Below are 25,278 nucleotides of genomic sequence, written 5' to 3' on the forward strand. Positions count from 1 at the left end.
CTTGACCCGGGGGCGGAGCCTCCAGACGCAGAAACCCGGGGGCGGAGCCTCCAGACGCAGAAACCCTCTTGCCATGCTTGCTCTCCAATCTCAGGAGGGCTCCCAGGAGCCCTGCTTAGATACAACCCACTGGGGCGTGAAGGGAAGAACTGGAACTCCAGAGTCCTCTCTGGCCTCTGTTGGTACAGATACACATCATCGAAAATCAAATAAATCACTGGGCAGTGCTGGTGCAGAACTTTAATCCCAGTGCTGGGGAGACAAAAACAGGCAGATTTCTGTGAGTTCAAGACCAGCCTGTTCTACACAGACTGAGCTCCAGGACAGCCAAGGCTATACAGTGAAACCTTGTCTCAAAAAACCAATACATACATACATACATTTATACATTCATTCATTCATCCATTCATTCATTTGTTTGTTTGTTTATTATTTTAAAGACTGGAACTGGAGTTATCAAAGGTTATGAGCCATTATGTATGTTCTGGGAACCAAAGCCAGGTCCCCTACAGCAACAGCAAGTGCTCTTAACCACTGAGCCATCTCTCCAGCCGCAAATGATTTTTTAAAGGGTGCCAGAAGTAGTGGCTTACATGTTTATCCTGGCATTTTGGAGGCAGAGAAAAGTGGATCTCTGTGAGTTTGAGGACAGCCTGGTCTACATAGTGAATTCTAGGCCAGCCAGGGCTACAGTGTGAAACCGTGTGTGTGTGTGTGTGTGTGTGTGTGTGTGTGTGTGTGAGTGTGCACTGCCTCTGCCAGCACTAATTCAGACACCAATTCTGTGTCATCCTGTGGCTGTCCCTTGCCTTGGGCAGATCTAGGGGAGAAGTTAAAAAGGGAGGTTGACCTGGGGTCAACTTGAACCTGTCACCTGAGAGGACAGCATATCTCCCACCTTACAGACAAGATCAAGGCCTGGGACTTCCAGGTCACTGAGTGAGGGAGGAGACTCAGCCCACTCTGGGGCTTTGCTTTCCATTCATGTGGAGCCTGTGGTTTCATTTGCTTCTCAAACATTCAGAAACATCCGGAAGCCAGCTGGTCTCCTTGAGGAAAATCAACTTCAAGAAGAACTGAGACTTGTAAACAGCTGTGGGGTTCCGTGGAGAGCAGAAACTGGTGACAACCTCTGGTGAAGCCTGTGGCTTTGATCAGGCAGGAGACAGTTCCCAGAGGCAGAGTAGCATGAGTCAGAGAAGGGATTTGAACCCAGATCCTTCAAGGCTCAACTCCCTGCCCTCAGCTGCTTTTTTCCTCCATGTTTCTTGCAGAAACTCAGGAAGGGTGGGAGTAGCTTATATTAATTCCTCTTTGTCTAGGGCAGGGGTGGGTGGCTTTGATGGGAGAGATTCTGCTACGAGGAGCATGCAGCCAGCCTGGGGCTCTGTTCTTCCAGAACATTCTGCCTGGACTTTGTCTTGCCTTGATCTTAACCACACAACAGCCAGATTTGTTTCCAGCATTAGACAGATCATTCCCTAGTCTTTCCCTGAGGCCTCTCCCTCCCCTCCCTCCCTCCCTCCCTCCCTCCCTCTCTCTCTCTCTCTCTCTCTCTCTCTTTCTCTCTCTCTCTCTCTCTCTCTCTCTCTCTCACACACACACACACACACACTGTAAACTATGTAAACTATATGGCCTCATACCTGGGTTGTTATGTTCAGTCTCAGCCCAGCCCTGAGTGGGAGGTGGGGGCACCCATGAGACTGGGCACACTGCCACCCAGAAACCCACAAAGCAGAAATTTATCTGGACAAGGTTTATGGGAAAGAAACCTGCTTCACAGAGTGAAATCAAGTATTTCTCAAATTCACTGGACCATAGAATCTCCCCATAGACAAGCCTACAGGATAGTGGACCAAGGGGCAGCAGTCTGAAAAGGTAGAGGAGAGATGGGGAGTCTCCATCCTGGACAGTCTCTCAGCTCAGAGTATCCCCAGCCCTCTCCCACCATCCTCCCCAGGTCAGAAGGGACGTCAGAAGTATGGTGTCAAGTCAGGTACAACCATTTGACTACAAAAAAGGATGTTCAACCGGGTGGTGGCGACAAACACCTTTAATCCCAGTGTTTGGGAGGCAGAGGCAGATGGATCTCTGAGTTCAAGGCCAGCCTGGTCTACAGAGTGAGTTCCAGGGCATCCAGGGCTGCACAGAAATCCTGTATGGGGGGCGGGGGTGTCGTTTACCTACCTCTGAATCCTCCTCCTCAGTGTCACCGACTCCCAGTGGCTGCTCTGCACTTACCCAGAAGTCTCTCTGAAGCTCAACAGCTCACCCGGAAGGGAGACTCATTCAGAGGCCTAGAAACACCTCTGCAGACAACGGTCCCAGCACCCCATTTCAGCTTTAGTTGGACCTTTCTCTGCACACGCTGCCTATCTCCCCCCCACATTCACCACATCCACATTGGAACCAGATCCCCAAGTGTCACTTCACCAGGTATCTCTCCCTAACCATGTCTGCTACCCACAACCCACAAATGACCACGCCCCTTAGCTCCATTTCTCTCTCCTTCCTCCCTCATGGGAAGGCTGGCATCCCTCATCTGGAAATCTGAAGTGCCCCAAAATCGGAAACATTCCTGAGTTGTCAGCCTAACACCCCAGCTAGAGATCACCGTGTGATCCTGCTTAGCAGACAGAATTATTAGCATCATACTTTACCTTCAAGACATAGACATATGAATAGTATCTATACAAATGAGACAAATGAACTTCATTATGTTTGTACTTGGGTCCATCTCCAAGATACCTCATTATGCAAATGTGAATATTCCAAACCCAAGCTTTTTTGTGAACAACACTCACCCTAAATTTGCATATGTTTGATGAGCTATTGTAGGGATGGGACCTAAGTCTAAACACAAAACCCCTGGGGCGTCAGACATTCCTGTGATCAAGCCTGCTGTTAATAATATTATAATGATATGTTGAATAGCTGTATGCATGAAGCACTGTCACCGTGTGGAAGAATCCACTTTCTGGGTGTCGTGTTGCTACTTGAAGTTTCAGATTTTGAGACAGGGTCTGGTGTAGCTCAGGTTGGCCTTGAACTCACCTTGAACTAATGGATCCTCCTGCTTCCATTTTCTGAAGGCAGGTATTACAGGCATGCCTGGGGATCGAACCCGGAGCTTTGTGCATGCCCGGCAAACCCTCTACCAACTGAGCTACAACCTCAGCCTAGAAGGCAGGTTTTCTAGGAATGTTTGACCCAAGCTTTCCCCGGCCACACGTTCCATGTCAGGTCTCACTCGTGCGCTCGAGAGTCGAGAGAGGAAACTTCCTTCTTGGCTGTTGATGACACTTGTGTAGAACACACATTAGCCATGTCCCACATACAACATCAGACTGCATTACCAGGAACAGGGACAGACATCCTGACTCTAGGATGCAGAGAAACCTGAAGGTTTCATGAAAGAGGGGGTAACCAAGCTGAAAATGCACAGAGGGGAGAAGGGTGAGCCAGACAGGGGACAGTGTGTGCAATCACTCAGAGGACTGGGGCTAAGGCATTGCTCCTGGGGTCAAAGGTGACATACATGTTAAACTGAAATGTTTCTTTAAAAAAAAGCTGAAGTGCATGTGGGAATAAGGGAACAGTAGTGGAAGAAATAACCTGGTCCGCAGACTCCGCCGATGCTGTATTCATCTAGCCCTAGAGGGACATGGGGAGACCTGGTCAGTAGACAGGTGATTAGACAGAGTACGCCTTAGAGAGAGTGGCTCTCTGCAGGCACCACAGAGGCTGGCCATCCTACAATAAATACCCCGCTCTCAGGCCTGACCCAGGAATCATCTAGCTTCTCCCAGCACTTACTGCTCCTGTCACGTGCCACAGCAGAATGCTTAGCCTTCCAGAGTCTTCCAATCTAAGTGACAGTCACCCAAGTCAAGATGGCTTAGAGGAAACCCAGGAAACAGTCGTGTGCAGGATCACTGTGGGGCTCCAGCTTCCGGCCCTCTTCCTCCCTCTCTCTCTCTTTCTCTCTCTCTCTCTCTCTCTCTCTCTCTTTCTCTCTCTCTCTCTCTCTCTCTCTTTCTCTCTCTCTCTCTCTCTCTCTAAGTCCTGGGGCATGGGAGGGCAAGGAACCCCAGGTTCAATCCTATTGGGAGGAAAGAGCCCCCTTTCCCCTTAAGAGCACCACTGAAGTCCCAGACAGGATGCTTTTGGCTCAGCTTGCATTCCAGGCCTGTTACCTTGAGGAGAGAGAATGTCAGTGCCCACCCTCAACCATCCCACCCTAATGATGGGGAGGGCTTTAGAGAAGAACTGGGGTTCTGTTATCAGGGAATGGGATTGTGAGTGGCTGACTACACACAAGTGCCCTTCCCCCACTCCCCCCCCACCACATGGGATGTACCCTGATCTCAGGGCTCAGGCTTTGCTTTCTTGGGGTCCTAAGACATGGAAGGAATGTTCCTGTATGTAACCCATGCTCTCTCTCTCTCTCCTGTTCCAGGGACCTCTAGGTCTGGACGGCAAGCCAGTAAGTGACCACAACACACTAGATGGTCCTGGGGTAGGGCTGCCATTGTGGGGGTGGAGTGACCGTGGGGTACCTGAGGGGACTGTAAAGTGATGTCAGCGCCATGGGAAAGCAAGACAAAGCCATCTGTCACGTGTGTTCAAATCCATCTGCTGACTGAGTAACCATGGAGATGCCCTTTCAGCTGTTTGCCCCTAAGCATCCTCTCCTAGGAGTTACGGAGAACCATGTTGAGTCCCCAGTGTTCAGTCAGCCCTCAAAGTCTACAAGTCCCTCCCAATGGGCCCTAGATACAGAATGTCTGACATATTCTCATGATGATATCAGGCTGAAGAGTTCTCAGTATCTATTCCAGGAATCCATGGTCCATAGGTATCCTCAGCAGATGAACGAGGCGCACAGGAAAATATAAGCACAATTAAATAAATAATGGGGTGTGGATGAACGGGTAGATGGGGTGATGGTAGGCAGGAGGGAGATGGATGGATTAGTGGATTGGTGAATAGATGAGTGGGTGGGTGGGTAGATGAATGCATAGCTAGGTGGTGGGTAAGTGAGCAGATGGGTGGGCAGGTGGGTGGGTGGATGGATGGATGCCTGCATGCATAGATGGATGTGTGCATGGTTGGATGGATGCATGCATGGATGCACAGATGCTTGCATGGGTGTATGGATAGATGCATGGGTGGATGCATGCATGGATTTATGCATGGCTGTTGGATGGATAGATGGAGACTGGTTGGCAACTCTGGACAATGGCCTCCTCACTGGCAGAGACAAAGCATGGAATATGTGTGCTCTCAGGCAGAAACTCGTGAGTGTGTGTGTGTGTGTGTGTGTGTGTGTGTGCGTGCGCACACACACATACACGCATGTGTGGCCTTTTCCTGCTCACAGGATGCCTGTGGACCCTTACTGCTGACCCCAAGCCAAGTGTGGGGCTTCCAGGAGGCAGCGAGGTCAGCTTAACAGGCCTGTGCACTGTTCAACTCAGATGCCCACACTCTAGTCCCACACATCCCTCTGCCCACAGCCCTGTGTCAACCAGAAGTGCGGTCAGCCTAGCTCATCCCCCTCACAGCTGTTCTTTCTCTGTCTTCCTCCTCCAGGGACTTCCAGGCCCCAAAGGGGAAAAGGTAAGGATGCAGCCCAGATTCTGTGCACTGACAAAGATGCCAGCAGCCAACTCCAAACCTCGGTTCCAGAGCATAAAACTCAGCATTGAACAGCATCAAACACATGACCTGGTGGCTCAACGCCTCCTCTTTGCATTCCAGCCCCACTGTGTGCTTTGGCAAGCTGCCCGGCTGGGAGGGCCTCAGTTTGTCCATCTGTATAAAAGCTATGGAGACGGGAGGCGCTGCCTCCAGTGCTGCCAAAGTCACAGAAACAACTCTGGAGTTTTGAGACCAAAGAGAAGCTCTCTCCTTTGTGTCTCTCCTTTGTGTCTCTCCTTTGTGTCTCTCCTTTGTGTCTCTTGCTGCGTGACCCACCATGTCGAAGCTCAGAGCTTTGCTATTCTTCTCTGGTCTAAGGTTCAGGAATTGTGAGAGGATGCAGTGTGAGCAGCCATCCCACAAACCACACTGTGTCTGGTGTCTGGGATGTAGCCATAGATGAGGCCCTGCCTAGCTTCATTCTGCTGGCTGTGTGACCTTGGCCTTATTACTTAACCTCTCTGAGCCTCAGTGTCCTCATTGGAAAAAGGAAATTTAAAACAAGGACTGCCTATGGTTTGCATCCAAGCACAAAGAGAATGTTCAAATGAAAATGAGAAAAAATAATGAGACCAGTAGCCACTCATCTTCCTGTATTTGGTTCTAGGGTGCACCAGGAGACTTTGGCCCTCGGGTAAGAATGGAACACCACCTCCCTCATCTTCTGCACATGGTTTGTTTAATATCATTATAATAAGGGATTTCTAGCATTTCTTCGGGGTCCCAGCTCACCACAGCTTATCCCAGAAAAAGGCGAGTGAGCCAGGTCTTTCTCCCCACCTTCGGTCACCCTGCGGAAGCCCCCAGGTACCCTCACCTAATAGCGGCTGCCACCTCCCACTCAGATGACAGTTACCTGGCAGATGTCCTGGTGGTGGTGATGCTTGCCACCATGACAACCAGAGAGTGGGGTTAGCCCTGGTCCCAACCAGACTCTGACCATCCCACGCGAGACAGCTGGCACTCAGGAAAAGTGAAGGCTCAGAGCTCAGCGCTTCCCAGCCCCATGACCTTGACAAGCCACTTTTCCCTGAGATCCAGTCCTTAAACCAGATGGGTTGACAATTCACACACACATACACACACACACACACACAGAGAGCAAGTGCTGTGAAGATTCATTATAACCATAAGTGTCAGTGGTGACTATCAGCACTCAGCATGGGGACAGGACACACGTGTCCCCTCCACCCAACTGTGCATCCTGGGTGCCAGAACCAAGAGGTGCTTGTCTGAACGTGACGTGGGTCTTGGCAGAAGAGCACTTGAGTAGCCGTAGGAAGATGTCCTCACATTTCCAGAATGTTCTGGGCAGAGCACCCTGACCACAGACACTGAGAGGTAGACATTAGCTGCCCAGAGAAAGATGGGGTCACATGGAAGAAGGTTATGGGCCCCAGAACACATTGGCACAAGGGTCACTCACCCACACCAAGAATCTGCCATCTCGGGTGAGATTGGGTGGAGAATGAGCGAGCTGTTTGCGCCCCGGAGGGCAGTGAATGGCAGATGGAGGAGGAAGGCAGAACACAAACTAGGGCTTTGCTGTCGGGCTGGGTAAGACCCAGCTCTGCAACCTGAAGGCTCAGAGCCCAGGTTTTGTGAAATGCCAACAGTGGCCCCATCACAGGGTGTTTGTTATGATGAGACTGAAGTAGGCAGGGGACGGAATCGGCTGAGTTTTAGCGGGCAGAGATGTGCCTTGTTAGACCAGCAACAGAGGACCAGGGCCACACAGGCCGTGTGAGATGTCTCTGAAGTCAGAGAAAGGATATCCCCTTACTCTGTGGCTGCTGGAGAAACTCTGCTTTCAGATGAGATTTATGGAAGTTAATCTTCCCACTAGGGTTACCCACCCTGTAATGACCAGGATCCCTCTGGTCCTGGGTTTACAAAGTAAAACATTTGATCCAAAGCACCTTCCTTCCCCGGGGGTATCCTTTTCCCTGTCATGGTGTTCCAGTCATCTGTGAACTGACTCCCCCCCCACAGAATGGGTAATTCATCCTTTTCACTCAGGGTCCCCAGTTGCTAAGGCCTCTCTTTTGGGTGCAGGCTGAGTGTCCTGGATGCCCAGGTGACTCCCTCACATGGTCATTGTTGATGTGACTGTTAGCACTCAGCCTGGAAGCAGCCACACGTGGTTCCCATGCATCGTACAGTTTCCTCCCAACTTTGGCACTGGGTTCTTGAAGAGGCTTCTGGGAAAAGCTTTCCAAGAGGCAGGAAGGGAGCACTGTCACACCTGTTAGGAGCTCCACCCAGTATGGACCCAGCATCACACCTGCTGCATGCTTTTCTATTCTGTTCCACTTTGTAACAGTAGCTTTAGAATTGGGAGTTGGTTCACTGGGAATACCCCGCCACAAGCTGTCTTTCTCTGGGCTGGGTTAGGTGGCTTTGCCTGGTGATTTTTTACAGTCCCCTCCTTTGTTTCTGACCACACCACCTGTTTACCACCTAGATGGTTTTCCCACGGCTCAACACAGGCTTTATAAGTAGAGATCATCGTGGATACAATCTCCGAGTCCTCAAGGTAGCCTGGCTGAGTGAAGGGGCCTGGCCTGCTAGTTTGCTGTGCTCCCCACCCCCTACTCACCCTGTGTTGTCAGAGTCAGACCTCAGCCATCCAGGCCCGGAGAGAAGGGAAGGATGGGAGAGGACAAAAGTCAAGCGGCTTATGCCTTACTCCAAGTGCCAGGGGACAGAGCAGTCAGATCTCTGTGAGTTCAAGACTAGCCTAGTCTGCAAAGCAAGCTCCAAAGCAGCCAGGGCTGAAGCTATATAGTGATACTTTGTCTCAGAAAGGAAAAGGAAAAAAAAAAAAAAAAGCCTGTAGAGGTGAGAGGATCAAACCCCTCTTTCAGTCTTGATAAATCCATTCCAAGCCGGGAGCTCCCAGTCTGGAAGCTCTGAGCTACGCTCAAAGGAGCAGCAGAAGATGGAACCCTCTGGACTCCGTACTGAAGCAAACAGGAATGTCCACTATGTTACTGAGACAGGGTGGCCTAATCGCAGTGTTAGCTGGGGGTCTAGACTTACACCTCTTTGATCAGGAAAGCTGAGGGGTAGCTACAGAGACCTGCCGGTCACTCCCTGCGAGGAGTGAGTAACACACAGGTGAAGTGCCGTTTGGGAGAGATGCGAGCTCTTTCCTGTTAAGGGAGGACTGAAGAGGAGGTCTGAAATAGATGCGCTGTAGTTCCTGCGCGAGATGGCAGAACTTCCTTCAAAGGTACTCAGTGGGCGTGTCTGCCTGCCTGCCAATCTAGCTTCAGACTGCAGAGCCAGAAAAGCCCCACAGCAAGCTGGTTGACTATCAATATCTACTGAGTTCGGGCTTTGATTGAGAGAGCCTGACTTGAGCTTGGGCTTTGATTGAGAGGGCCTGACTTAGTGAGTAAGGTGGAAGAGCTACAAAGGATGGTTCCAGTCAACCTCAGACCTCCACATGCATACACACACACATGCATGCATATGTGTGCCCATTTTATACAGACACCTCTCTCTCTCTCTCTCTCTCTCTCTCTCTCTCTCTCTCTCTCTCTCTCTCTCTCTCTCTCACACACACACACACACACACACACACACACACACACACACAATGGAGGCTGGAAAGATGGCTGATTGGTTAAAAGCACCAGCTGCTCTTCCAGAGAAAGGAGATTCAGCTCCCAGCACCCACCTTCACATCATCTGAAACTCCAACTCCAGGAGAACTAATACTCTCCTGACCTCCATGAGCACCGGGCACACAGTGCATGCAGGGAGGGAAAAGGCCCAGACACATACAATAAAAAAGTGAACACTGAAATTCTTTTAAAAACATAAAAAATAAAACCAGATGTGGTGGTGCACACCTTTCATCCCAGCATTCGGAAAGCAGAGGCAGGTGGATCTCTGTGAGTTCAAAGCCAGCCTGGTCTATAAATCAAATGCCAGGACAACCAGAGTCATACAGAGAAACCCTGTCTTGAAAAAAAAAACTAATAATAATAATAATACCAGTTCCCCTGGCAACAGGAAAAGGCTTAGCTTTTCTGTTAGTGGCCGCTCCAGGACCCCAGGCACTTCACTGCAAGATAAGAGATAGTTTAGCCCTGGCCAGCTGTTCACAGACTGCGTTAGACTATCTACAGGACGTGCTTGCTGGGTTCGCACAGGGCCCCTTCATGTCTTGCTTGCCAGACACTACACCAAGACCCATCACCTGTGCCATTCACACTGTGGACTTCCGTTCTTGGGTGGGCTATGAAGTTGGGGTTCGGCATGCCTGAGGTCTGACCTGGCGCTAACGTCGGACACAGTCAAGGGTTTTGAGTGACATAAGAGTGTGAGGCCCTTCGTGGCCTGTTGTCTTTGTTTAGAGACGGCTGTAAATTCCCTCGCATGTGTGGTTAATCATCCCTGTGCATCTTTCATCCAGCTGTGCCTAAGGTGACAGCGTGAACCCCTGTGGACCATCCTAGAGATCTGGAAACTGATGAAGATTCAACCCACCAGCCTTAATTCCCCAGTTTACACATGCTTGTGTGTACTCGAGTGTCTGTGCTTGTGTGAGTGTGTGTGTGTAGGTTTAACTGTGTGTGTGTGTGTGTGAGTGTGTCAGCATGTGTGAATGAGTGTGTGCTTAACTATGTGAGTGCATGGGTGTGTGTGTGAGAGAGTGTGCACAAATGTGTGTGCAAGTATGTTTTCTTCTATAAAGTGTTAACATATATGGACTCACATGACCACCACTCAGTGATCCCATCTTCAGCACCATCACCTCCCCCCTCATCCCTAGCCCCTGGCAACCCCTAATTTCAATGTTTAACTTTCCGTTCAATAACATTAGGCGTGTGAAATCGCATGATGTGTAACTTTTCAAATAATTAGTAAGATGTATTTAATATTTGTATTTATGTGTGTGTGTGTGTGCACTTGCATGACTGATGTATATCATGTGTGTACAATGCCTGCAAAGGCCAGAGGGTACCAGATCCCCAAACTGGAGTTACGGCAGCTGTGTGACCAGATGTGTGTGCGGAGAACTGAAGCTGGGTCCTCTGCAAGAGCACTAACTGCTCTTAACCACCAGCCGTCTCTCTGGTCACATGTATAACTTTGGGGAACCATTTTTTGTCATTTATCATAGTTTCCCTACAGTGTCCAAGTTTTTTTTTAATAAGTAAATTAATTTTTATTTATTTTTAAAGGTTTATTTATTTTCTATATGAGTACAGTGTTGCTGTTCTCAGACACACCAGAAGAGGGCAGCAGATCCCATTACAGATGGTTGTGAGCCACCATGTGGTTGCTGGGATTTGAACTCAGGACTCTGGAAGAGCAGTCAGTGCTCTTAACCACTGAGCCATCTCTCTAGGCCCCAAGTTTTTTGATATATCAGAAATTTTGTTTTTGGTTGTGGGGTGTTCTGGTTTTTGTTTTCCTTTGCTTTGGTTCGAATTTTACAATTCGTTTTTTTTTTTTAGTAACATGTATTATTTGTGTGTGGATGGAAATGTGTGTGGACTCCCACTCTGTGGTGCTGGGGATGGAACTAAGGTGGTCAGACTCCCGTGCAAGTGCCTTTATCGTCCAGCCATCTTGCTGTCCCTGGTTTGGATTTTCTGTGACAGGGTCTCACATACCCCAGGCTGGCCTCAAATGCACTATGTAGCCAAGGATGACCTGAACTCCTGACCTTCCAGTTTCTGCCCAGTGAGTGGTGTGCTAGGATCACTACACACAGTGTCTCATTTTGTAGCCAAGGCTGGCCTGGAATTCATTCTGTAATTCAGGGTGACCTTAAGTTTACATTAATCCTCCTGCCTCAGCCTCCCAGGTCCTGGGCTTTGCCTGTTCCCGTTGGTTAGTTAGGAATGTCATCATGTGACAATAGCTTAGCCTCTCCACTGGGGGAGTATATTTCGAGAGCGTCTGATTTGGGCAGTTACATAGAAAGTTACTGCAAATACCCACATGTTTGGATGAGCATAAAACAAATGCCCACTCATGCATGTCTGCCATTTTTAATGCAACAAGAGAGGACCAACCAGGAAGTTCTTGTAGGACATGCTGGGCCACATACACCCAGCACATGCCGGCTCTCCTCCTGACAACAGACCCAGACTTCAGATACTAGAAGGTGGCAGCAAGGTCCTGTTGGGTCTGTCCCACCAAGGTCCCCTCCTGCCAGAGCCCAATATCAAAGACTTGTCATACTTTGTGCTTGCTTCAAGGGCTGGGAAAAGGAAGGCACAGGGGCTGCCCACCTAAGAAGTTCATCTCAGAGAGAGAACCCTCACCTTCACCCTAACCCTCGGGGTCAGGTCAAACCGTGTGTCTTTCAGGGAGCCCAAGGTCAAGACGGAGCTGCAGGACCACCTGGGCCTCCTGGGCCACCTGGGGCCCGGGGCCCTCCTGGTGACACCGGGAAAGATGGCCCCCGAGGAGCTCAAGGCCCAGCGGTAAGAGAAAGCATGGAGCTGGGTCCTCACAAAGCTGGTCCTGTAAGGATGCTCTCTGAACCCTGATCCCCAGAGCCCACCCCAAACCAGCATTATTCCCAGTCGACCAACCCCAGCCTTCATTCAGGGTACATGCCCAACCTAGCTCTAGCCTCACGCACACCCGCAGCCCAACCCTAACTCAGATCCTCATGCAACCAACCTTTCAAATCTTGCACGGACCTGCTTCCTAGTCCTAATCATGACCCTGAGCTCAGATCCTGTCCCACGCCCCCAGCTCTAACCCTAACCCTAAGCCTGACCTGAAACCCAAGTCTAACCCTAAAAGACCCATGGACCCTAACCTTGAGCGGCAAGCTCAGTTCAAACTCTCACCCCAACTGTGATCCAGAGACCCACAGGTTTGACATATACTCCTCTCCCTTCCCCCCTCTCCCTCAATACTAATTAATGAGCCTCAGTTTCTCCCTAAGGCCATGTGAAGCCAGGCCACAGAATATAGTTCCCTCATCCTAGCCCAAAGATGCCAATCTGTTCTTCCCTCCAGTCCAGAGTATACACCTCTACCAGGCTACCACCACAGGCTCCTATGGGGCACAGCCCCTCAACTGGCTCATCCATCCATCCTCACATTAGGTGCATAGCTCCCAAAGCCTCAACCTTCTCATCTGTGAAGTGGGGACAATAACCCACTTCTCAGGATTGAATGAAGGTGAATTGGATGTTCACCTGGCATCAGATGCAGGCTCACTGATGTTTTCACGCACCTCCTTAGGGTCCCAGAGGAGAACCTGGACAAGATGGCGAGATGGTAAGTGTCCAGGGTGTTTGCAAGGCTAGAGTTCGGGAACGCAGCTCCCAGAGATGGAAGCCTCTTTCCCACTATAATAGCTACTGTCCTCGTTGCTATGACAAAATACTTAGCAAAAGTGACTTGAAGACTGATCCTGGGTCACAGTTGAGGGCACAGTGCATGGTGTGTCTATCAGAAAGCAGAGAATTGTGAATGCTGGTACTCAACCACTTCCTCTTTTTAAAAAGATGTATTTATTTATTTTATGAATGTAAGTACACCATCTCTGTCTTCAGACACACCAGAAGAGGGCATCAGATCTCATTACAGATGGCTGTGAGCCACCATGTGGTTGCTGGGATTTGAACTCAGGACCTTTAGAAGAGCAGTCAGTGCTCTAACCGCTGAGCCATCTCTCCAGCCCTTTATTTTTCAACCACCTTCTTTTATACAGTCTAGGACCCCGATGCATGGTGTTACCCACTTTTAACAGATCATCCCTGTTCCATAAAACCTTTCTGGAAATTCTCGCAGACACCAGATATGTGTTTCCATGGTGACTCTAATGAATCTAATCAAGGTGACAAGATAAACCCTCGTGCACCTACACCAGAATTATGTGGGTGTGCGTGCATAATTCAGGGCTTGTGTGCGCATCCCTCTGCCCACAGGGATGCGGATGGGCCAAGTCGCCAGCCTGGGCAGCGTCCTAGAGCCTCACCTTCCTGGGTGAGAGTCTGCAACTCACCTGTCACCCCTTGAGCCCTGACACAGTCACTGCTCAAGGCACAGGAGAGTGTCCTAAAACTTAGCTGAACAACCCTGCCTCTAGCCACACAGCCCTCTCTCCCTCTGAGACGTGGTGTCACTCCTAATGAAAGGAAAATGGCAAGGCAGACCCAGGAGCGCCTGGAAGGCTCAGTGTCCTTCCTACTGAGCCATTTCTCAGGCCTCACGCACAACTTTCAGCATGACTCCCCCACCCCAGCCCTCCCCCTCATGGCACAGTTTGCTTGCAGAGTAACCAAGTTTTCAGATGTGTCAGAATTTCATTCCTTTTTTTTTCTTTTGGCTTTTTTTTGGGGGGGGGCAGGGGGAGATGTTCTATTGTTTGGGTTTGGGTTTTCTTTTTGTTTTGGATCTTGTTTTTTGTTTTCCTTTGTTTTGCTTGGGAGCCGAATTTTTGTATTTTAAGCGTGTGTGTGTGTGTGTGTGTGTGTGTGTGTGTGTGTGTGTGTGTGTGTGTGTTTGTGTGTGTGTGTGTGTGTGTTTGTGTGTGTGTGTGTGTGTGTGTGTGTGTGTGTGTGTGTGTGATGTATGTGCACACACATATACCACGACACCAACATGGAAGTCAGAGGACACTTGGAGGAATTGTTTTTCTCCCACCGTGAGTCCCTGGATTAAGCTAAGATCCTCAGGCTCTGGTAGAAGCTCCTTTCCGGTTGAGCTGTCTCACCAGCTCTGATTAGGGCTTTTGGAGACATAGTCTCATGTATTCCAGGATAACCTTGAACTCTTACCTTCCTGCTTCCCCCATCCAACCCCCTACCCTGTCTAAACTTTTCTCCTCTTGTTCTAGGGCCCCAAGGGACCCCCAGGACTGAAGGTGAGTCAGCACCTCTCCTGCTCTGTGGCCTCGCTCTCCACCTTCCTCTCCCAGCCTCCCCCAGTGAAACTGAGGCAGTGAGGTTGGGAGACACATGGCATCCGCAGGTCACAGTACTCACCTGTTAAATGGGAGCATGGCAGATCTCTCCTGCCTTGACTTCACACTAGACTGTGAGGGTTGAATCACAGAACACCTTGGCTATTTGAGAGTTCTTGTTTGGGATTTGGGGGAGGGTGATTTGATTTTGGTTTTGGTTTTGTTTTGGTTGTGATTGTTTTGTTGATGGTGGTGGTGGTTGTTTGAGACAGGGTCCGTCTGTGTAGTCCTGGCTGTCCTAGAACTCACTCTGTAGACCAGGCTGGCCTCGAACTCAGAGATCTGCTTCCCCAGTGCCAGGACTAGAGGCTGCACCACTACTGCCCTGCTCTGTTCGTTTATAAAATCCTTGTTTTCTATGCAGTTCTAACAAAACTGCGGGAATGGTACAGAGCTTTCTGTGTAGCCCCACACACACTTGCCCTGCTGACCCACACCCCACCACCTCCACCCCTCGGATGTACAGCTTCCCTTGATGTCTGTATCCTGTCAGAGCAGTAAATGTGTTGCTATTAAGGAAATTACATTGACACATTGTCCCCAAAGCTCACAGTTCACAGGAGGATGCCTAGTGCCGAGTAGACAAATGTGCAATGACTTGCACACTCCTTGTGTAATGACTTGCACACTCCAGTAACATGTCTGATGATAACTTCACTGTTTTAAAACCCCCTTTGCTGGGGCCTGGGGAGATGACACCCAGCACCCAGGTAAAAGGCCAGTCGTGGCTGTGTGTGCCTGTAACTCCAGCATGGGGAGGCAGACGGGCAGATCCCAAAAGCTTCCTGGCCAGCGTAGATGAAAGAGGCAAGCTTCAAGATACAATATCTTAAGGCAAACAGAAAAAGAGAAAAAGCAGAGAACAATAGAGTAAGACATCTGCTAACCTGCATGTGCAAGGATACATGCACCACACACACATACACACACACAACCACACACACACATACCCACAACCATACACACACACACACAACCATACACACACACAACCACACACACACACACCATACACACACACACAACCATACACACACACCATACACACACACACACAACCATACACACACACACACAACCATACACACACACACCATACACACACACACAACCATACACACATACTCAACCATACACATACACACACACACACACACACACACACACACACACACGTTTTCCCTTTCACCTGTCCTCCCTACCCCCAGCCACTGATCCTGGTGTTGTCTTCAGGGCTTCTGCTCCACAGTGCAGTCTGGACAAACCTTCGCTCCAGGGCTCAGTGCTTTCAGGCCAGCACTGGACCCATGGGTGCCCATCCCCCCTCCCTGCTCTCTGCTTCTTGTCCTAGCGGATACTCCACTGTCTAACACCCATCGGTGCTCTATCCGCCTACCACAAGGCCCCTTCACTGCTTCTTAGCTATGACAATGGTGAGGGAAGCCTTACAGGCTTGGGTGTGGTCAGACATCTTCTGAAGTTCCTGCCCATGCCAGGGTTCCCTCTTCTGGCTTAGGCAGTACCTGGGGTTGGAAGGAAACATGAGTTCTCTGTGCAGGATCTAGGGTCTCTGGACTGAGGATGGGTAAAGAGTTCCAGTTAGCAAGCTTGTTAAACTCCAACACCCATGGTGAGGTGCCCATCTTAAGAAGTGACACTTCCCCAAGCTCAGAGGAAGAATCAAAGGCTGACTGACTCCCCAGGGACTCTAAGAAGGACTTACACCAGAAGGGCAGAGGTCTGCTGGCCACACTCCCAGAGCACTAACCACTCCTTCAAACCCTCATTTTGTTTTGTCTGCAGGGAGAACCTGGCTCTCCTGGGAAGAAGGTGAGAGGACCCCATGGCTGGAGAGAAGAGTAGGGGTTGGGAACAAGGATGGGACAGGGTTTGCCCACAGGGAAGGTCTTTTTCCCCAGAACCGGGCTTCACTGTGAGAGCCTGTCCCACGTCTCTGTGAAGCCATATATTCCTCCTTCCCCTTCGTCATGCCCATGTTCTCTTCAGAGCTTGACCATGGTTCTGCAAGTGTGGTCCTGGGGTCAGCACTGTCACCATTGCTGGCAGAAATGCAAATTCTTGTTGCTAGGGTAATAGTTCAGGTGGCTGAACCCCTGCCTAGCCCTGGGTCTGACCCACAGCACAGCATAAACTGGGCACACACCTGTAATCCTTGCACTGAGAGAGCAGGGACAGGAGGGTTATCCTTGGCCTACAAAAAAGGAAAGGGGGAGGGAGAGAAAGGAGAGAAGGGAAGGGGAGAGGGTGGGGGAAGGAGAGGGAAGCAAATTCCAGACTCAACCCTAGACCCACCTGAGACTTTGAGTTTGGGCTGGGTCTGTTTAGTCAGCCTTCTGGATCGCTGAGCTTGTAAAATTGAAAACCAAACACCAACAAATATCTTGCTTAGTACCAAGCTGGCTACCTCTTCCCCAGCCACACCTCAGCAAGCACACCCCCTGTGGCAGAAGGCTGTCCCAAGACCCCCACCACAGCCATCCCCACAGTCCTCTCCCAGAACTTCCAGACACAGTACCTTAGTTTACTTCCCTATTGCTCCGTGGAGCAGGGACTGTTCCAGTCCTTGGGGGATGCTCACAGGCTGTTTGTTGGATGCATGGATTTTCACTCATCCACCCCGTGTCTGCAGAAACCCACTGCTGTAGGGACTGAGATGGGTCTGACTCGGACCCTGCCTTAGAGGGCTAAGTATGGGGGGACAAGTGTCACTAGTGCCTGAACCAGCAATTCTAGAGCAGGCAGGAGTCAAAAGTGTGGGCCAGCATGTCCATGTGGGATGCCTTCATCCTCAGCTGTTATCTCCTCAGGGGGATGACGGGACGCCCAGCCAGCCAGGACTCCCTGGACCCCCAGGGCCCAAGGTAAGAATACACCCTTCTCCTCAAAGTCTGCTATCATCCACCCTCCAATGTCATCTACCTAGAGATGCCCCCATCCTGGCCCTTTGACACCAGAGAGCTGTGGGCGGATCCCAAGACGGGCCAGGGGGAGGATGCAGTGCTCCCTGGACACCTTGGCATGAGCTTGGCATCTCATCCAAGCCATGTCGCCCCTCATCCTAGGTCCCCTTGGTTCCCACCTTAGGCCATCCATCCCTGGCCTGGTGCCAGTCTGGGAACCAGGTGCCGCTAACTGCACCTTGTTCCTCGAACCCTTTGCCACGGCACCAAGTCCTAGGCAGCCTGCCTCCAAGTGTCTCTCAGCCCAAGCATGGTGCTGCACACATAATCTCAGTACTCAAAAGGCTGAGGCAGGAGGATCTAAGTTCAAGGCCAGGCTGGACTAAAGAGTAAGACTCTGACTCAGATAAAAACAAAACAAATAAGTAAATAAATAAAGCAAGAGACTGAAGAGGCAGCAAGCACAGAAACACGAATCTGGTCCTCAGGACTCACAGTGGTAAAGGATGGCTGGAGGTGGTGGTGCATGCCTTTAATTCCAACACTCCACAGGCAGAGGCAGATGGATCTCTGTGAGTTCCAGGACATCTCGGCCTCCAAAACAAGTCCCAGAACAACCAGAGCTACATAATGAAACCCAGTCTCAAAAAAAAAAAAAAATTTAAATTAAAAAAGTAAATAAATGTATTGAACTAGAAAGATATCTCAAGGTCTTCCAGAGAACTCAGGTTCAGTTCCCAGCACCCACATGACAGCTCACAACTGTCTGTAACTCCAAATCTGACACCCTCACACAGACATACATGCAGGTAAAACACCAGTGGACATATAATAAAAATAAATACATTTTGTAAAAAATTATTTAAGGGTGGTGGTGCATGCCTTTAATCCCAGCATCTAAGAGGCTGAAGCAGACAGATCTCTGTGAGTTCAAGGCCAGCCTAGTCTACAAAGTGAATTTGAGGAAGGCAAGGGCTACACAGAGAACCCCTTTCTCAAAAGAATGATAGATAGATAGATAGATAGATAGACAGATAGATAGATAGATACATACATACATACATAGACATATAGGTAGATAGATAGATAAGATGGACAGATGGACGGATAGATGGACAGACGGAAAGACAGATTTTGATGGTGGCTCCTCAGCACTGTGGCGGTGGACCACAGCTCCCTGGGCTTACTGGCTGCCAGGTTTGCCTAGGTAGCAAGTTCCAATCCCTGCCTCAAAAACAAAACAAAAGAAACTATGGATGATGCCTAAGGAGTAACCCTCAGAAATTTCCCCCAACTTCCACACATGCATGTGCACTCATATACATACACACACACACACACACACACACACACACACAGAGTCTCTTGAGCTACCCAGATTTGTGCCAAGACCCAGACCAGGAGAGGATGGTCATGGTGGTAAGTCCCCCTGGGGTTGAAGAGAACCTGTGTCCACCCCCTTGCCCAGAGGGGCCAAGGTCACCAGGGTCCTGAGCATAAGGCCCAAGTGCCCCAAGTTAGTACCTCTGCTTGTTTTTACTGACAATTTCTCATTTCAGGGTGAGCCAGGGGATGTAGGGCCCCGAGGAGAAAACGGAGTGGACGGTGCCCCTGGACTGAAGGTGACATTCCTAGGCTCTGCCCAGGACCTGAAAGGCTCCATTGACACTGTCACCCAGGCTGGGAGGGAGTTTCCTCTTAATTTGCACTTTTAAAGAGAGTGCCAGGAGGGCCTGTCCCAGGGGCCCCCTTTTAATCACAAGCAGCATGGTCTGAGGGTGAGTGGCTATGGTCAATTAGCCAGGCCTAATTCTGGTCCAGCTCTGGGCTAAGGCATCATGTAGTTTTGGGCTTCTGGACCTCAAAATCCCCACTGTTGCCGAGTGTGAAAGGCTGTTCTTATACATAGACCATGAGGCCCGGCACAGGGACCTTGGACTCTGGGGGAGACAGGACCAGGGGTGAGACAGGGTCTAAGAGTCCCGCACACCAGCAGATATCCATGTGTTTCCACAGGGGGAGCCTGGTCACCCAGGCATGGATGGAGCTGCAGGGCCCCGGGTAAGCAACACCCCTTCTGGCCACAGGGTGGGACCCTGGGTAGCTTCAGAAGCTCTTTGTACCCAACAGGGGTCCCAGAGAAATGATGAGACAACTAGCCCTAGGCATCCTGTTCCTTCATTTTTTGTGGTGATTTACACTTTTTTCATGGGGCTGGAGAGATGGCTCAGTGGTTAAGAGCACTGACTGTTCTTCCAGAGGTCCTGAGTTCAATTCCCAGCAACCACATGGTGGCTCACAACCATCTGTAATGGGATCAGATGCCCTCTTCTGGTGTGTCTGAAGACAGTGATGGTGTACTCATATACATAAAATAAATAAATCTTTTTTTAAAATTCATAACAGACTCCTAGAGTAAAACCTAAAATGTGGATGTATAAGGGAAGAATCCCAGCAAGTTGTTAAGAGCTCTCTCCCTTCACAGATGACTGCATACTCTTCTAGAATCTTCTTTGCACATTCAAAAATTGGTCTTTGGCTTATCATTAGGCATGACTTTGCCTGCTTTTGGATGGCCTTGCTTTCCTAGCCCTCTGCAAGAAAAGCAAGTGCTCTTAACCACTGAGCCATCTCTCCAGCGCCTAGCTGGATCTTTTGTAACCAGTCCATGTACCACCAGCACCTAGAAATGTAATTCAATGCTGCCAACAGTCTAGCCTAAGGACCCCCCTCAGAGCCTGAGGGACTCTACTCAGGTACATCATCCTGGTCCTTGACAGCTTCTGCTGGGGTGTGTGTGTGTGTGTGTGTGTGTGTGTGTGTGTGTGTGTGTGTGTGTGTGTGTGTGTAATTTTATGTGAGGGGTATGTTTATGTAGGTGCAGTACCTGCAGAGGCCAGAAGAGGGCATCAGATCCCCTAAAACTGGAGTCACAGGTGGTTGTGATCTGCCTTCCCTGGATGCAGGAAACTGAACTTAGGTCTTTTGCACAAGCAGCATACACTCTTAACCACTGAGCCATCTCTCCAGCCCCAAGAGCAAAGCAAAGTTAGTGAGTTCATTTATGAAGCAGAAAGACGTATACAGCATGCTATGATGACCCTGGTGCACAGGCATGCCTGGGACATGTATGTGACAGAGATAGCTTACATGTTACCTATGATGCAGCTCTTCCTCTCCTGCCTCAGGGTCCACCAGGCCTCAAGGGAGAACAAGGTGACACGGTGGTCATCGACTATGATGGCAGGATCTTAGATGCCCTGAAGGTAAGAGTGTTCCTGAGGGTCTGGATGTATCCTTTATGTCCATTCCTTAGGGAGCAGTAGCTCGTTCTGCGTCTTACTTATGGAACCAAGTACAGTTTAGCACAGAGACCTCTGTTTCATCGGGCATCTGATGTACGCGCCGGCCCTGTGTGGATCTCCACAAGGGTTGAGAGACCTTCTGTGGATGTAACTCAGAAAGCTCTGAGCTTCCCACAGGCCAAAGCAAAAAGAGCAAAAGCCTTCTCTCCAAACCCAACAGTGTCTCAGGGGGTCCCAGTATTCTAATAATTACTGTGAAGACAAAAAGGACAAGCCTGACCAAGGGGCCTCGGGACCTATGTGGTCTCTCGACACCAGTCCAGAGATGAGTGCTCGCTGCCCATGAGTTCAAGGAGGGATATGGGGTGGGGTCAGGCAGTCATCAGAGACTAAAGTGGGCACTGGTGCCTGACTCTGCCTGAGTGTCGATTCCAGTTTCCTCCTGTAGGCCTCCAGGAAGTACAAGCTGACAGTGACCATGGCCCACACTGGCCTGCATGGTGTTGGGGCGTGTGCTGTGGGTATGGCCTGAGGTACATGGTGTGCCCCAGGCTTAGGAGAAACATGTAGTAGACTCCTTATGAGTATGAGGAGGTAGATGTGGGTTCCAGAGTGGGAGGAGGACTCAGTATCACGAAAATGGGGTTCAGTATGAGGATGTCAAAACAACAGTGTCTTGGAGGTAGCCTGGTAGAGCTGTTGAAGTGTGTGAGCGTTAGTGTGGGGAGAGCTTGAGGCACAGAGCTCGCCAGGGACATGGGTGCTGGGTCTGGACCTAAAGAAGATGGAAAAAGTGGAGGCCATAAGTCTAGAGACATCACAGTGGGGAGATCAACTAGGGGGCTGGCTGGGGAGAGGAGAACTCATGACAGTCAGAGGAGCTGGGGCCGGTGTGGCCTCTGGGTAAGGTCATGAGCGAGTGTGCTGGTACAGGAGCTTAGGAGTGAGGTCATGTCTTGAGACAGTGTAGACCATCTTCTCCTGTGTGCCTGGGGAACCTCTGGGACAGCAGGCAGCAGACCACAGAACGGATGCTCAGAGAGTTTACAGAAGAGGCAAAGCAGACAGGACCAAGCCAGTGTTTGGGTTGCATCGTTGGGCTGAATGCCAAGAAGAGACTTAAGCTAATTTTGAGGGACAAGGAGGGGCCAAATCTTAGGCAGGAGAGAACTTCCATGAGGGCAGAGGAACCTCCAGCCATGGACACCAGCATCTCCTCCGGTGGCCAGTGCCCTCTTGCTGGCCTCTCTGTAGACTTGAAGGCCAAACCAAGCTGCCAGTCACAGAGCTGATATGACTGGGTGGGAAGCAAGCTGCTAAGAACCTAGAGCTAAAGTGGGGGGTTGGTGGGCAGTGGAGGGGCTTGTCTAACCGTAACTGGCTTGATCTTTTGCACACAGGGTCCTCCTGGACCACAGGGAGCTCCTGGGCCACCAGGGATCCCTGGAGCCAAGGTCAGTGCTGCTGAACTCATTTCTAAGTCCTACCTCTTCTCTCTGTCATATGTACCCCTAATTTCATCTTGTCATCCTAGCCCAGCTTAGAAGGGTCAGAGAAAAGGGTCCTACCCCTTCCTAAACAAGTCACATTCCTTTAGAGCCTCACTGCCACACTTGGGGAAAGAGCCTGAAACTGAGCGATGTACCCCTTAGGACATACGGTGGCCCAGGTGCACACAACCACTCTGTGGCTTATACCTGTTCATCACACTTTGTCTCAAGACAAAGGCCCCAGCTTGGGCAGGGTCTGGTTCTGACACTAGCATCCCTGGAGTCTGTGACCTAGAACAAGTCCCTGAACCCTCTAGTCCTAAGCTTAAGTACCCCAGCCTGCAGGGCAGCTGGAACCGGTTCCAGCTATCCTGCAGGCTGAACACACAAAGAGACAATGGACACCCTCCTGGAAACCCATGTGTAGGGACCCAACCCCAGCAGCTGTAAGCTGACCAGGGAGTCCCCACCTTGGGCCACTAACACACTGGTTAATTAGGAAGGCACAATTCCATTTTGCCATTTGTTCCCTTCCAGGGTGAACTCGGATTGCCTGGTGCTCCAGGAATCGATGGAGAGAAGGTCTCTGAGCCTTTCGTGTCTGTGTCAATGTTGAACTCTGTGTGTGTGTGTGTGTGTGTGTGTGTGTGTTCCTACACAAACCTCCGTGAGCAGCTCCCCCAGGGGTCACTCAATATGTATGGATGTATCTTTACTGCTGGGTCTCTAATAAGAGGCACATCTTGGACAGGTCATAACTGGTTGAGTACTGCAGAGATGGCTCAGTAATTAAGAGCACTGACTATTTTTCCAGAGGACCCAGGTTCAAATCTCAGCAACCACATGGCAGCTCACAGCTGTCATAAGATCTGACACCCTCACAAAGGCATGACAGCTGCAGGTAATTTGGTTGAATGAAGCTCAAAGTTCCTGACACATGAGCCCAGAGCTGGCCTCGTGAGGGCTGGAGGTGTAGCTCAGCAGTGGAGCCTAGCATGCATGAGACCATGAGTTCAAGTCCCACACTACCCAATAAAACAACAAGGCACTGAAGAGATGGCTCAGTGGTTAATAGCTCTTGCTGCTTTTGCAGAGGTCCTGAGTTTGGCTCCCAGTCCCCACTTGGAGGCCCACAACCATCTGTAACTTCAGTCCCGAAGGATCCAAGTGTCTCCTGGCCTCTTCAGGCATTGCGCTAATGGGTTACACAGACGTGCATGTAAATAGAAATAAATGAAATCTAAAAGTTGACCTCCCGAGTATCCCAGAAGGAACACCTCAGTCTTCACAAGCTGCCCCAAACATGCAGGGGAGCAGAGGTGGAGTGTCCCCATAGCCACCTGCTGCGCTCAGCCAGTGTTCCCAGATACCTCGGCTAGAGGGTGAGAGTTACCAGCAGAAGAATCAGGTTAGGTGAGCTGCACACATGCCTGTAATCCCTTAGGAAATGGAAGTAGAAGGGTCAGAAGTTCAAGGTTACCCATGACTACATAGCCAGAAAGAATGAGAGCGTGGAGATGGGAAAAGATAGAAAGAATGAAAGAATGAATGAATGAATAAAAGAGCGTTTGTTTGCTTTGAGTGACAGCATTTCTTCACTCAACCAATTACTTGCATGTAAATGTCTTTGAGAGTGTCAGATCTTATGACAGGTGTGAGCTACCCTGTGGGCATGTGGACAGACCTGTGAAACTCAAAGTCCCACAAGGGTTGGGGGAGAGGAGAATGCCCACCAATGTCCACTGATTCCTTTTTCTGGTGGCTTTCAGGGTCCCAAAGGACCAAAAGGAGACCCAGGAGAGCCTGGACCAACTGGGCCCAAAGGAGAAACAGGAGAGATGGGCCTGTCAGGTCTTCCGGTAGGTAGTCAGAGAACTTGCTGGTTCTCACCCGAATGTCCTGCAGCCTCTACAATCTCAGCCACAAAAGAACTTCCCCAGGCCCACAGGGAGCCCTGCAGGAGAGATAGGGAGGCCCAGCTGGTGGCTAAGTGGCCGAGCTGCCCCACCTCTCAGACCCGGAGTCCAGCAGCACAGCAACTGAATCTCCCAAGGTCTCAGTCCCCCACTGCTAACAGAATAAACTTTCCAGTCCCAGTGACAACACAGAACTGGACAGCAGTCTGCAGTAAACACTGTCCTTAATATTTCTATCACTCCCGGGGCCCCATCAGAAAGGCCGAGGGGTGAAGGTTAGCCAACCAGACATTGCATATCTCAACCAAGACAGCTTTGACTACACTTTAGCTCTCAAAGCGGGTGTAACATGAAAATTATTTGTGCATAGATGTGCAAGGTGAACACATTTGGATGTACATGTTTACTGTGTTAGGAAGTAAAATTATTGTACTGGAGGAGAAAAAAAGAGGGGCTGGAGAGATGGCTCAGCTGTTAAGGGCACTCTCTTCTTGAAGACCCAGTGCTGTGGTGGGAGGAAGGCAACTGAACACAGAGAGGGTGGTAACCTTAGGATGAATAAGAAAAGCTCACAGGCCACTCTGCTCGGTAGGGTGCTGATGGCCCCAAGGGAGAAAAGGGAGAATCAGCATCTGACCATCTACAGGAGAGCCTGGTAAGGGGAAATTGAGACTGGGGGCTCCCCCACACCCAGTCCAAACCTAGTGGGGGCGCTGATCCTTGGTTACAGAGGAGCCACCTGGAGCAGTTGGAAAGGGGGAGTGTCCTTCACCCCACTTGCAGCTGAGACCCCATGTTGTGCCCTTCTGGGGGCAGGAAGGAGCCCTGCCCAGGGGCTCAGGGTGTGGCAGCTCCAGTGGATGAGCAGATGAGAGGTAACAGACACAGGGTGACTAACCCATTTCAAACCCTCCCCAGGCCCAGATCATAGTGGAGCCAGGGCCCCCCGGTCCTCCTGGTCCCCCCGGCCCCATGGTAAGAACAGTT

The 25,278-nt window shown here is 50.4% G+C and overlaps 1 protein-coding gene across 1 annotated transcript in view; it reads left to right on the plus strand.

The window, feature by feature from the left end:
- Window positions 1-25,278, plus strand: part of COL23A1 (collagen type XXIII alpha 1 chain) — a gene marked incomplete at its 5' end in the record, with an annotated part of 269,518 nt that overhangs the window by 236,732 nt on the left and 7,508 nt on the right. The window contains 16 exons of the mRNA XM_080924021.1: window positions 4,463-4,489; window positions 5,599-5,625; window positions 6,314-6,340; window positions 12,042-12,158; window positions 12,934-12,969; window positions 14,534-14,560; window positions 16,463-16,489; window positions 17,488-17,541; window positions 19,140-19,202; window positions 19,597-19,641; window positions 20,769-20,846; window positions 22,286-22,339; window positions 22,913-22,957; window positions 24,145-24,234; window positions 24,884-24,946; window positions 25,210-25,266. Coding sequence (XP_080780147.1) covers window positions 4,463-4,489; window positions 5,599-5,625; window positions 6,314-6,340; window positions 12,042-12,158; window positions 12,934-12,969; window positions 14,534-14,560; window positions 16,463-16,489; window positions 17,488-17,541; window positions 19,140-19,202; window positions 19,597-19,641; window positions 20,769-20,846; window positions 22,286-22,339; window positions 22,913-22,957; window positions 24,145-24,234; window positions 24,884-24,946; window positions 25,210-25,266 — 837 coding nt within the window. The remainder of the gene's footprint in view (window positions 1-4,462; window positions 4,490-5,598; window positions 5,626-6,313; window positions 6,341-12,041; window positions 12,159-12,933; window positions 12,970-14,533; window positions 14,561-16,462; window positions 16,490-17,487; window positions 17,542-19,139; window positions 19,203-19,596; window positions 19,642-20,768; window positions 20,847-22,285; window positions 22,340-22,912; window positions 22,958-24,144; window positions 24,235-24,883; window positions 24,947-25,209; window positions 25,267-25,278) is intronic.

The sequence above is a fragment of the Micromys minutus genome (genome assembly GCF_963924665.1).
Source record: "Micromys minutus genome assembly, chromosome: 10".
In the NCBI taxonomy this organism is placed as follows: domain Eukaryota; kingdom Metazoa; phylum Chordata; class Mammalia; order Rodentia; family Muridae; genus Micromys; species Micromys minutus.